This window comes from Mastomys coucha, unplaced genomic scaffold (assembly GCF_008632895.1).
Source record: "Mastomys coucha isolate ucsf_1 unplaced genomic scaffold, UCSF_Mcou_1 pScaffold6, whole genome shotgun sequence".
NCBI lineage: Eukaryota > Metazoa > Chordata > Mammalia > Rodentia > Muridae > Mastomys > Mastomys coucha.
Window position 1 is genome coordinate 97,422,511 of NW_022196912.1, and position 14,173 is coordinate 97,436,683.

The window sequence follows — 14,173 nt, forward strand, 5'->3', positions numbered from 1 at the left end:
CAATGCGGAGGCAGGAGGCTGACTTTCCTTGAAGTTTTCGCCTCAAATACTGCCATCACGCAAGTGTGTGTGGCAAATCCTTACCAAACAGTTCTACCAACTGGGAGCCAAGCATTCAAACATAAGCCTCATTCAAACCAACACACTCAAGGGTAGGAGTATGTGAATTATCTCCTCCCTCCATGCTAGAGTGTTTCCTGGCTTGATCATGTGCAGGTCTTGTACAGGCAAGCACAGGTGCTATGAGTTCATGAGCACAGCTATCCTGCTAAGTCAAAAAGACAGTGTTTCCCTCTACTCCTCCCTGACCTCTAGCTCTTATGCTCTTTCTACTCCATCTTCTGAGCTTTGAGGAGAGAGTTTGTTATCCTGCTGTGGCTAAACACTCCATAGTTTGTGGAGTTCACTTTGACCAGTTATGAGTTTCTGTGTTAACCACTGCTTGCAGCACAGAGAAACTTCTCTGAGTTCTGACAGCTGCACTGATCTAAGGATGAACAGATAGAAATTTAGAGGATAGTTTGATACTGTGTCCACTTAACAAAATAATAGTAAGTTCAACCATGGGTTCTTTGTTGGGTTATAGTACCAGGCCTACGTTTCCTCCTGTGGAACAGGCCTTAAATCCAGTCAGAAAGTTGTTGGCTACCCACATAACATTTGTGCCATTATTAGACCCCGTGCATATCTTGCAACACTGGTTATTACTACACTTCACAGACTTTATAGCTGATAAGACTATTGAGAGGGTCTCTATCTCAAAATCAGTAAGTATTGGGAAAATACTTGAGGAACAACACCAAGTGCTATGTTCCAGCCTTTACACACACACACACACACACACACACACACACACACAGAGATTATTGTTTATTTTCTATGGGATTGATGAGTTTCATAGCATTTGAAAGGTATTTAATCTTTATTCTCTAAACCTGTATGGCCATTAATATTCAATATTTTGGTCTCTTTAAAATCTAGCAAAGCAGGAAGAGCTGGATTATTTTAGAGGGAAAAATTACTGTGCACAGTTGTCCCTAAAACAGATATACTTAGGCTGTAGGGCTCAGCACAAGTCAGGGAGATCAGCGTGCTGAAAGCCAGCAGGAAGAGACTGCTACCCTTTCCAAAGCACCACTTCTATGTGACACAATGCCCAGCAACAGCTAGCCTCCAGCTCTGCTCTGCAGAACTCAACTGCCAGCACCCAGGCAGTCACACCTTCTGTTCCTGAGAAGGCCTAGTGGCATCAGAGTGACAGTATTGGAAACAGCAGAGCTGTATGTCACAAGGGTAAAGCTGGTTCTAAGCTTTCTTTGCCCAGAACTCATGTATTTGGAGATGTAATCACACTGGTGTGGCTTTCCTCCAGTTGCCCTGTGTGTGTCCTCTCATGTGGACAGTCAGAAGACAAAGCCACCATTGAGTTACATAAATGCAGAAGATTGTAGGATGAAAGCCAGCCTTCTGGAAAGGCTGTTTTTCATTTGGGGCTAACTCCAGTAACCCAGTGGAATTTTCTGATACATTTGCCAAGTGACAGAGCTGATGTTGAGAATGAGCATGAGGTGTTTTAATTTAATGTATGTTTTGCAGAACAGGCTACAGGAAAAAAGTTCTAAAGCCAAAGATAAAAGTTATGTCTTAACTTTGTCCAAGGAGCCATGTGACTGAACATTTTACCATGCCTACCTTGTGACTCAGCTGCCTGGATATCCCATTGACTCCAGCTGGCTCATATTCTACTTCCATCCTGACTTTCCCTTTTTTCTATAGCATTTCTTCCTCTCTGCAGTGACAGGATCAAAGATGTACAAAATTGAACCATATCTGAAATCTGTGGAAGACAGATGGAAGACATGGAAGGCAGACTCTGGGTCAGATGGTGGTAGAAGAAACTTAGAGGTAGCCTCATGTAGCTTCCCATCACAGTCTCTCTGCTTGCTCTAATTCATACTCGGAGCAGCCTTGGTAGTTCTCTTGCTGTGTGTGGCCATAATGGTTTGTGCTGTATCTTAGCCTCTATAACTTCATTCCTGTTTCAACAGTTAAGAAAGCACACTGATTTGGTTATATTTGCTTTTTAGCAAGTTATAAATTCTAAAAGCCAAGACTTTTCAGCTGTTCTAGATCTCCCACAGGTAGGAACCCTGGCTAGGCAGGTGTTAGGGGTGGGAAGTAGTTTGGCAATGAGTAGTATTTGCTGCTCTTACCGAAGACCTAGGTTCAGTTCTCAGCACCCATATTGGGCAGCTCACAACCTCTATAGCCATCCAACACCCTCTTTTGGCCTCTACAGTTACCAGGCATAAAAGTGATGTTTATGTACATCCAGCCAAAGCACTCATACATGTAACATGGAGATAACTAGGCTTAGTCCTGTGCTGTTGGGATGGAGTCTCGTGGAGTAACCATTCTCTGTGATGTGGTGTGATGGTACATGGAATAGACTGCTGTAGTATTTGAAGAGGTTCTGCTCTGCATTTACATACAGTATTGGAATTGGGGGTTAATAGGAAGAGAGGAAGGCATTCTAGGGGTAGGCAGTGGATGAATGGAAAGTATGGATACCAAAGTGGTACTCTGAATCTTAGTACAGTCAGCCTATCCAGAATACAAGACACGGGAGCAATTAGGGAGCATGGGTGTGAGAATGGAGTCAGGTGGGATGGTGCAGGGCCTTGAAGAAGTTGACAGGATGTTGCAGGAAATATTAAAAAGAATGTCAAGTTCCGCGCTACTGCCAGCAACTCTTTGGCCCGGAGCTCCCGAAACATCTCTGCCCAGCTAGCTAAGTTCCCACTGGCCGGTTGTTACCACACCAGATCCATGCTTCAGAACTCCTAAGACCTTTGTGCTGCATATCTGGCAAACCCATGCTTTGCTGCCAAGCTTTTCTCTCTTGAACCCAGTCAAAGCACCACGCAAACGAAGACACAACACAAACTTAGCTCAGAAACGACAGTAACTCAATCGCTGGGCACGGCAACTAAAATCCTAATCGTGTAAGCCTTATTAAATCTAAATCCTCCAGTGGGGGATCCGTCAGGATTGAAACTGGGAGACTAGTAGCTACATCTTGTCTTCATGCTATCCCTGTCCAAAAAGCTCTAACTCTCCTGCTTCCTCTTCTCCTCAGTCTAACCTGGAAGTCCCGCCTGGTCTCCCAGTGCTTGGCTCCTTTATTCGTTGGGATGGCTCACAAGAATCACCTGAGTACAGGACTTTTTCCTGGGTCTTTTGCTGCCCTTCCCTGGAGGGTGGAATTAGCATCAAAATACAAGCAACCTCAGGGCTATAGGTCCTCTATCCTATGGATATAGGCAGACTTTGGAGAAGCTTCTAGCACTGGTTGACATTGTGGAAGAACATTGGTAGGAGCTATCGGAGGGGTGGAATGGAGAGAGCCTGGAAGTCAGGAAACCATTGGGTGAAAGAGATGAGAGGGGAGTCATGGTGGAGCCCATGACGTCAAGCCATATTTTCAAAACCAGTACCTATGGTGCCAGGACACATTTTGTGTGTAGTTCACAAAAGTGCAACATTTGAGCAGTTAACTCTGAAAGTTAGGAGAGAAAAGGAAGCGTGGTTTCAATATGCTTAGCTTGATAGGACAAGTAGAGGAGGGACTGGTTTCACAACACTGGGAGAAGAGCTGTTAGATTTGAAGAAGCTTGGTTTGCTGAGGAGAGGAGTAAGGAGCCACGTGTAGGTGTCAGGCAGGGAGAGCTAGACTCTGGGCTGCTGCTGCCTTCTGCTCTCCCTAGGAAAGCCTTCTGCCACCTGCTGAGCCAGACACCTCCCATCTGTAGACTCACTGGAGGAGTGGCCTTATTCCAGTCAGCCAGGTTCTGACCCAGGGTTTCCACTCTGCTTAGAACTGAAGATGGCTTTATATTAGAAGTCTGTTGACCATGCCAAACCCATACAGACTGTCAATTAGTGGAAGGAATCCTTGCCTTCTCAGTGGACAGAAGCTCATAGAAAATGCAATAGACTCGGTCAAGAAACCTGGCCTATTGTGGCTTAGGATGAATGACTCAGAACCCTTTTACTCTGCTGTCACATGGAAGCAGCCTGCCCTAGTGGGAGTCCAGGCATCTGCAGGCAACTTTTGAAATAAAGTTGCCTTGTTATTAAGTCTGCTCAAGTTGTCAACACTTACAGCTATCCCTGTGGCTGCTTGCCCCATTGCCTACTAGAATAGAGAGGGTCGGGGGAGAATGTGTCTGTCCTGCCCACAGGACTCCAGCCTCTGCCTTGATAGTCAGTTGAGCAATATGCTGAGACTAAGACACAGCACACCTCTATGAGAAATTATCTAAATGTATCATCTTACTTAAATCCAACAAGTGCAATTCTAGAAATTTTTAAATGTGTTTTTAATGTGATACTACTATCAACCAAAATTATAAAAACTAATTGTCAGAGCCTGAATATTGCAAACTGAGTAATGAGATAGAGAAACAAAGAAGCGCATGGGGACTGTGCTCTTACAGTGGCCTGAGGTGGGCAGTTCCCCTCTGCCCTGCCAGCCTGGAGACTGCACAGCACTTCACCTGATTGCATCCTGGCAGCTGTGTTGGAAGCCCGTACATTTTCTAGGTCTTTCCCCTGTAATTGTTGAGGAGTCCGCCTCTTGGAGGCAGTTTTCCAGCGTTTCCCTTGGGGGCAGTGTTAGGGGAGGTTTCTCTTGTGGGCTCCCAGCTGTGACTTCACTCCCACTGTCTCCTGTGTCCGTGGGGCCCCTGCTTTTGTGGTGTTTACATGATATCTTCTGCTGTGCCTTGGGGTTTTTCTCCCTGAGTTGTTGACTTCCTATCTTCACTTCATACTTGCAGGCTGTCTCCTGGTTCGGACATCTATGTGACAGTCTCATCCATGGCTTTGGCGAGATCCCAGTGCCGTAACTCCCCCAGCAACTTGTCTTCGTCCAGTGAGACTGGCTCTGGGGGTGGTACTTACAGACAAAAATCCATGCCCGAAGGGTAGGTATAGAGAGGAGTCCATTATCAGTATCCTCTGTGTTCAGACATGTAAAGTGAAACCCACTCAGACAGGCCACACAGAACTGCATGAAACCAGCAGGGAAGATGTGGCTAATCCTTCAGGTAGAAGACTGTCCCAATGGCTAGGTCAAACCACTTAAGGACATGGTCAGTCTCGAACCTGTGTGGCAGCAAAGTCATATAGCATCAGTTCCTCCGTCACACGGACCGTTCAGTGCCCCAGAAGTGTTTTGTCACATATTTCCTGCAGAGTGAACTCAGCAGAGTACTCTGTGCAGTGGAGTTCATATTGCTGCTGATATAGAGAGAGTGACAACCACACCCAGAGCTTAAAAGCGTCTCCTAAGAGGCCCATATTTCGTTGATTTGTTTTTCTGTTGTTGGCTTTTTTTAGATAGGGTTTCTCTGTGTAACCCTGGCTGTCCTGGAACTCCCTCCTGCCTCTGCCTTCCAAGCACTGGGATTAAAGGCATGGGCCACCATTACCCAGGGTTTTTTTGATTTTTTTTTTTAATCCTCATTGACACTAAATTCCCAGAAGTAATTTTTTGCTTCTGTCAAAGATTATAGAACAGGCTGGCTGTGGCTTTTGACTAGCTTTCGCAAGGCCCCTAGGTTTTGTCTATAGTACCACTAGAAAACTGAACAAAAGTTTCAAGGTACAAAGGAAGGGAAATGCACCAAGTTTAAAGGCCAATGAAGGCTGAGAGTGCTGCAGTGTCTGAGTGCTTGGAAGCCCAGCATGCCACACACAAGCTGCCTTTGCTCGAAGAAGAAAACAAAGCTGTGGGTGCTGCTGGCCCTGAGAAAGAACTTGAAAACCAAATGGTTCTAGTCCCTATTTTTCTAAGGACTATGTTTAACATACAGGCATGGGATTTGATTATATTTCTGAGATTTTACCATGCTGAAAATCAGCAAGCTATTCATAATGTCCTCATAGTGGATATTTATTTATGATGAATAGTATTCCTGTTGGGTCTTTTTAAAAAGATTTATTTATTTGTATGTGCATGAATGCTCTGCTCACTTACATGTATATGTACCATGTATGTGCTTGTTACCCTTGGAGATGAAGGGGGTATTAGATCCCCCTGGAACTGCAGTTATGGATGGATGTGAGCTACCATGTAGGTTCTGGGACTCAAACTCAAGTCCTCTGGAAGTGCTCCTAACTACTGAGCTATCCCCTCACTTTTTCATAACTATTGAGTATGATTTTTGTCGTGTGTGTGTGGGGGGGGGGGGGTTGCTACATGTTTATGTTAACAGAAGGTAGTTGATAAAGCTACTACAGAATACTACTCCTCCACAATGTTGTCTCTGTCCATAGCTTGTCTGAAGGGCACACATCTTACAGAATTGCTTCAGTGATGACTAGAAAATAATTTTAGCTTTTCTTCATCGGTCCCGGCAGAGGGATTGTGAGTCACTTATTTTATCAAAGCATAAACTTAACTGATTATTTCTTATTTTGATTAGATTTTATATGGTATAATTTGCCTTTGGAATGAAGTAGTCAATATCTCTCCATCATTAGTACAGCACTAAAATATAAAGGAGTGAACCAAAAAAAAAAAAAAAAATGTTTTCCTGTCTGTGATATGCTCTAAATGTCTATTAACAAAGCGAGTGGAGACATTGGTATGGTAGGTGATAAAAACTCTGAGGCCCATGCCTGAGTGCTTCTTTTTTGTTAACAGGGCAGTGATTATTCCCGTGGGCATGCAGTGGCAAACCCTGTCTCCTAGGTGGTATTTGGGGGCCTGTGACCTTTAGTGAGCTCACCTTGGATTGCACATGACACTGTCTTTTGTACCTGGGGATGATCTTTAAAAAATGATGATACTAATGCAGTGCTGCCTTCTGTATGCCAAAGCCACTTCAGTGGTGCTAGCTTGAGTTGTTTTGTGTTGTTGTTGTTGTTGTTGTTGTTTGGTTTCTCAAGACACGATTTCTGTGTAACTCTGGTTGGCTTCAAACTCAGAGATCTTACTGTCTCTGCCTTCCAAGTGCTAGGATTAAATTCATGTGCCACTATACTCAGCCTACCAAAACTGTTCTTATGCACATCTGTGAGGCAAGTGGTGGTTTGGCTCATGCTCTGATGGGTCTCACTGTTGCCCATGAATGAAGTTTGATCCTGGAGTTTCCCTTACCAGTAAAAGCAGCTGTGTCTTAAGTTGATGTTGAAGTGTCTGTGCTCTGCTGGGCATCTGTTACTGTTGGGCATGCATGATGTCATACCAATATCCAGCATATGGTGGCTCTCTGTGGACAGTGAGCCATGTTGCTGCCCTCCTTCTGCCTCAGTGGGCCTTATGTCTGCACCTGTGTGGCTTGAGCTTGTTCATTCCTTGGTCCTAGGACATTGAAATTATCCTAATTAGCTGGGAGGTAAAGCTGAGACAGCGCTTGGAGGCTGTGTTTAGTTCTGTTGGGTCACCAGTTCCAATTCATCTTCATGTTTCCCCACTCCCAGGGGGCCTACCCTTCCCAGGAGAGCTCTTACAGGTCCTGGCCATGTGTCAGTCATCACAGGTAAAGCACAGACACGAATTGGTAGAGAATCAATAGAGGCCTGTATTTCATAAGTTCTTTAGAAGTTTATTAGTTAGTAACCATGAGAAATGTGGTACGTTTCCAAACAAATACTTGAATTCTACCCTCTGGCCCTTTCTGGTCTCAGAATTCATATTGCTGATGTTCATGTAGACATGGATTTCATATGATTTAGTTAAACAAGTGTTAACTGTTTTTTCAAGGGGAAAATCAAACTGGCTCAGTAGACATTTACTATTTTACATGCCAGCTTACCTTCTGAGTTGCCCTTTCCAACAGCAATTTAAAATTCATACAATTAGAAAGCGGCTTGCACATAATATAAGTGGTACTTGTCATTTCTCAGACCACAGAGTACAGTGCTCAGAAAGTGATTGATCCCAGAGTAGCTTAATGATTTAGTACATCGTTGAATTAAGAGGAACAGCCCCCACTCCTGAGATGTTCTGTTTAGAAAATGTGTATGAGTGACTTGAAGTGGGTTGATGGTAAATGACAGTCTGAACTTAACTATGTGAGCTGGTGAACTTGGGTTTCTTACTTTCTGTGCCTTTTGCTGGCAAGCTCCGTGCCCTAGTTAACACTTGATTTTAATAATAAGCGTGCCTTCCTGAGTAGAGATATGTATCTGCGTGCACAGACGTGCAAGCAGAAACTGGTAATACCTGTCATCAGAACCAGGACTCTGTTCACCTTGTGGTTGGAGATTCTGATGTGTCTTGCTTTTGTTTGGGGGAACCACCACAGGTTTGGGGTGAGCCGGAGATCCCCAGCTTCCATCGACAGGCAGAACACCCAGTCAGATATCGGTGGCAGTGGAAAATCCACACCCAGCTGGCAGAGAAGTGAGGACAGCCTTGCCGACCAGATGGGTGAGTGAGTGATTTGTATGAAAGTATTGTCAGAGCAAGGTGACCTCTTGATATCATCAAAGTACAGTGTTATAAGGACAGCCCCAGTTAGCAAGTGTGTGGGAATTAATCTCTGCTAGACTGTGTGCATATGAAAGCAACAGATAAGACCAGGGGTTCTCAGTGACTCTAAACTTGAGTCAGAATGACCCAGGGATTGTGTTTGAAGACCAGTCTGATGCGTTCTTGTCTCCTGAGTGCCTTCCTCCCTGCTTGCTAGGGTTGGTTGGTTGCCTGGTTTTACCTTGTGCCTGGGAAATTTAGTATTCTTGATACTGAATTTTAAGGGAAAATAAATCGCTGCACAAGGTAGGAAGAGATTGAATTTTTGTTAGGTCACGTTTGTAGCTTGGTTAGACACTCTGTCCTGCTCGATGGGTACTTTCAAAAATTCTTTCCCCTCCACTCTTAGGCTATTAGCTAAGAAAATGTCTTAATGCAACAGCAGGCCCTCAGTGGGCCCTTAGTCACAGACAGTCTTGGTGCATAGCCCTCTAAGGATGTGGAACAGAAATCCAGCCACCTCCAGTGGCACCACAAGCACTGCTCATCACAGGGAAATTTTGCCATTCAGAAACTAAACTTTAACAGGCACATTAGAGATTTTGATGTCAGCACAATTCATATATCAAAGACTTGGTTATGAACTGTCAGGTTGGGTTTTCCATCCTCTCATCCTGTACCTCCATTCCATAATCCTTTTCTCTTTTCCCGAAAGTATTATCATCATATAATATGGTATACAGGGATGCACATTTCATGCCTGTAGGTTGGTACTTTTGTTCTGTGTGAGTGACTGTCACCAGGTAAATGTATGGAAGTTGAGGAAGAGAAAAGTGATTCCTAGGCCCTGAAGACATGCTTTGTTACAGTCACTTCATCCCACGTGCCTTGTTATTGAAGCCATCTCTCACCCAAATCTTCTCCCACCCTTCCCCTACTCAGAAAACCTGGGCGCATTCTGTCTGCCTCCCTGCTCTGACAGAATGTCTTTACCCCTGCTGGGATGGTAGCATCACATGTAAGCAGGCTCTTCTGCAGCACTGCCTTAGTGGTCATGGATCCTTGTGTTTCTACCTTACTGCCACAATGGTGCTGAGTAACACTCCAGAAGCAAACTGTCTGGTCCTCTGCAGGTCAGGAAGGGTGGTAGAGAAGTCCATAATTCCTGCTGTCAGCTCTAGGCTAGTCAGGGATGACACACTACCTCTTGTTTTGGGGACATCATCTTGAATGCCAGCATGGTGCCCAAATAATGAAAGCGATCATTTGAAATAAACTAGCTGCTGTGTGTCTGTTCTGTCGTGCTCAGCTTACAGTTATAGAGGACCTCAGGGATGCAATTCTTTTGTCCTCGAGCACCATGAATTCACAGGTAAAATGTTCCCCAGGTGTCACGGTAAGTAATGTGTGATTTCATCCATGCCTGTCTAGGGAATAGACATGGAGCTAGATTAGCCTCGCTGCAATGAATGATTCATGAGTTTAACCCATGCATTCTGAACTTCCCCTAAAGGCAACAGTTGGTTCCAAACTTTTGCTGCATTGTTTGTGGCCTTTGGTTTGGTGGCACTTGGCTATGCTAATGTTTATGATATGACATGTTGTCACTAGCCTCATGCTTTATCCATCAGCCACCTAGTTCCTGACATACTGTCTTTTTGTGTAGACTCCTAACACGTTTGCTGATGATGATCCAGTGAGCTCTTTGAGATATGTGTACCTGTGTATGCCTGCACCATAATGTCCTGTGCTGTGTTCCAGAGCCTACATGTCATCTCCCAGCAGTATCTAAGGTACTGCCTGCTTTCCGAGAGAGCCCCAGTGGGAGATTGATGCGGCAGGATCCAGTGGTTCACTTGTCTCCAAACAAACAAGGCCATGTAAGTTCATCATAAGCCTAACAAAATAAATGATCTCCAGCAATGGACTATAATTCCTGTAATGCAAAAATGGGGCCCACCCTCTACCCCACTCTGCAGCAGCAGACAAGGTACCCTATACTTTGGTTAGATCAGGTATGTTACTTAAATAATTTTGACTATCTCTTCTTACTTTGTAGCTACTAGAAAATTTCAAGTTATATTTCTGCTTACTCTCTCTCACTCAAGAGAGACACATTTAAGACTCAGAGACTGCCCGTGGCTGCAGCCCCAAGATAGCAGCTCAGGCACAAAGCTGGAAGAGCTCTGCCATGTACCCAGGCACGGTGCACACCTGTTACCCTCAGAAGGCAGCGGGAGGAGTGTGCAACCTGAGCAGCATAGCGAGACAGTGTCTAAAAACATAGTTATAAAACAGTACTTGTTACCAAGAAAAGCTAGAGTTCCATTAATGAAGTGATGGCGTTGGTGCCTATTTAAAGTGTGGGTTTCACTTGGAGGGAAACAGCTGTCTCCCCCACCCCCTTCTTGGCCAGTAAAGGGCCCCTCTCCTTTCTCCACCAGCAGGTGGACACAGAACTTTCTCCTCTTTTTGTCTCCAGTAAATAGCGAGGCTTCCTGTCTTCTTAATTTAAGTATCACCTCACAGACTGAGGACGTATCTCCTTGCAGAGCGTTTGTTCAGTATGTGTAAGGCCTTGAGTTCAGCTTGCAGACCATCTGTGCCCCAGAATTCTGTTCAGATTCCTTTTAAAAAGCTGTTTCTTTGGCAAATTCTATAAAATTGTGCACACATCTTTATTGAGTTGTCTCACATATACCATAAAATTTACCCATTTATTTGTGTGATTTAGTGGTCTTTAATATATTCTAAGAGGCTCAGGATGGCTCAACAGGTAAAGGCAGTTGCCACCAAGCCTGATGACCTGGGTTCAATCCCCAGAACCCACATAATGGAAAGAGAGAGTCCACACCAGCAATTTGTCTTCTGACCTTCATACATATACCATTGAGGTGTATGATGCTCATACATTTAAGTAAGTAAATAAATGTAATTCATAAACATATACACATACCCCAAAAGTTGTACAGCCTACACTATGATCAGTCTCAGTCCATTTCATTATCCTCAAAGCCAGTATCCTTTAGTCAGCACCTCCAGTTTTCTGTCCCTTCCAAGACCCAGGGAAGCACTACTCTACTCTGCCTGTGGGCATTGCTGCTGCACATGACTGGAAATCATAAGTGCGGCCTTCTGTGTCTAACTTCGTTTATTAAACCCAGATTTAAAATTCTTATCCAAGTTTATGCTGTACCTGCAGTTCACTCCTTTTTGTGACTGAATCATATTCCACTGATGGATGGAAAGATGTATCTGCTATTTTTAGTCTATTCATGAGTTAGAAGTCACTGGGCCTGTGTCTACTTTGTGTTGATTATGATTAACTCTGTTATAAACACTCATGCATCTTTTCTATGAGTATACACTTGTATTTCCCTTGAGTCTGTACCAAGAATAGAATTGCAGTTGTGTTCCCTTAGCTCCCGCCCGTTTTCATTCCATGAAAACTCTGTGCCCCTCTTTCATCTGCTGTTTGATGTGAAAGTTTTTTGTCTGTGTGAGGCCCTCACCATGCCTTGATCTCTGATCCCTTGTAGCCAGTGACACTGAGTGAGCATCCTTTTGTGTGATCCTTAATCATCTTCTTGGGCAAAATCCCTGTGCACAAATCATTCCATTTTTAGTTGCGCTACTGGAAACACAAAAGCTTTTAGTTTTTGATAAAATTAGTTTGCATATGTTTGTTTTATTTTTCCTTCTGTTTCTTGTCCTTATGATGTTCTACCTAGGACACCATGGTGTGATCCATGGTCACAGAAACTTCTGCCTTTTGTTTGTTTCATGTTTTAAAAGTTTGAGTTTTACATTTTGGTCTTCAGCGTCTTCTAAAATTTCTTTCCATACAGTAAGGATTCAACTTCCCCTCCCTTTTTTTCTTTTGTTCATGTGAGCATCCAGTTGTCTCAACACCACTTATTGATGAGCTCTTCCCTCAACTCCAGCTGCTAGTTGAGTTATCTGTGTAGATGCTTTCAGCGTTGATTGGAAAGCTGGTTCCTAAGCAGGTGCCAATTGGGGGATCACAAGAGCTCAGACTTAATTCATCGTACATTCTGCCTACTAAGTAAGCTACTGAGTTTGGCTTTTAGAGTCTAGCACACTTTCTCTTCAGTAGCCTTTTGGAAGATATCAATGACCGCTTATATTTTTCCTGGCTAAAGTGATCTCCATGTCATTGCGTTGTTACATTGGCCAATAGAAAATGGATTCTTGGAGGACATGCACTGTCTCTGCCACAGATGCCATTGCTGCCTGCCAGTCCTTGTGCTGTGCCAGGCACTCTTACGGTACTTTAACTTGTTAGGAGAGCTCTGTACTTAGACCCATGCCAGAATGCCACTGTTGTGATTCTTTCCTGGTGTTGAAAGTGTGACGCCTGCACATGAGTAACCCTGGCTTCTGTTTGCAGTCCGACAGCCACTACTCCAGCCACTCCAGCAGCAACACACTCTCCAGCAACGCCTCGAGTGCCCATAGTGATGAGAAGTGGTACGATGGGGACCGCACGGAGTCCGACCTCAACAGCTACAACTACCTGCAGGGCACGTCTGCGGACAGCGGCATTGACACCGCCTCCTATGGCCTCAGCCATGGCAGCACGGCCTCCCTAGGGGCCTCCACGTCCTCACCTCGTTCAGGGCCAGGCAAAGAGAAGGTGGCACCCCTATGGCACAGCTCCAGTGAGGTGCTCTCCCTGGCAGACCGGACCTTAGAGACTGAGGGCCATGGCATGGACAGGAAAGCAGAGTCCTCCCTGAGCCTGGACATCCACAGCAAGAGCCAGGGTGGTTCAAGCCCGCTGACAAGGGAGAACAGCACCTTCAGCATAAATGATGCCACATCTCACACCAGGTAAGTGCTCTCCGAGCCTCTGCCTGTCCTCAGGCTCCCCACCAATCCACCAGGTAAGTGCTCTCTGAGCCTCTGCCTGTCCTCAGGCTTCCCACCAATCCACTTCAGTGTGCAGTGATGTTCTTGGGGGCACCGATTTTATTTATTTTATTTTATGCATTTATTTCTAAGCAAAATACTTCAGCAATCTTAAAGCATTATTTCAAATTGGGAGAAACTTTTGCAGCTATATTCATTGTAAAGTTTTCTTTTTAATTTTCCTAACTGAATTCTAGAATTAGTTTTCTAATTCTGATTTTCAGCACTGATATATAATGAATATAGAGTGCTACAGTCTTCAGAAGACACTTGAAATTCTTGACTGTGTATTTTAAATAACATAGTCTTCCCTCAGCTTTGCCACTTTGCCTTGCGTGCCATTTCCCAGCTTCGTGCCCAGCCCATCACTTAACCATGTTTCCATTCCTGGCTCCGGACAGTGACATGCTGATGGTGGAGATGATCATCAAAAAAGCATAGCTAAAATTCGAATTGCCCCTTCCACATGAGGAAACACATCTTCTCCAGTGTCCTTGAGCACATGCCACTAACAAGATAAATACTGCTTTTATTTCTGTAAATCCAAAGTGTGCTAGGCCTCCCTGATTGGTGAGGAAGCGGTTCATTTCTGCTCTATCTGCATCTCAGGTTGCTTCCTCTTTTGCCTTTCACTCACTGTTGTCAGTTGCTGGTTGGAGCATGCCCATCTAACCTGGCTGCACTATAGAAAAATGGCAGAGAATTCAGTTTTTAATGTTTTCTGAACGAGAAGTCATATATATATATATATATATA

The 14,173-nt window shown here is 44.5% G+C and overlaps 1 protein-coding gene across 5 annotated transcripts in view; it reads left to right on the forward strand.

The window, feature by feature from the left end:
* Positions 1 to 14,173, forward strand: part of Sipa1l1 (signal induced proliferation associated 1 like 1) — a 288,870-nt gene that overhangs the window by 244,940 nt on the left and 29,757 nt on the right. For 4 of the 5 annotated variants that reach the window (XM_031355460.1, XM_031355461.1, XM_031355462.1 and 1 more), the window contains 4 exons: positions 4,842 to 4,988; positions 8,319 to 8,443; positions 10,247 to 10,365; positions 12,897 to 13,339. In XM_031355460.1, the coding sequence (XP_031211320.1) occupies positions 4,842 to 4,988; positions 8,319 to 8,443; positions 10,247 to 10,365; positions 12,897 to 13,339 (834 nt within the window). The remainder of the gene's footprint in view (positions 1 to 4,841; positions 4,989 to 8,318; positions 8,444 to 10,246; positions 10,366 to 12,896; positions 13,340 to 14,173) is intronic. The other variant, XM_031355465.1, reaches the window with a different exon arrangement.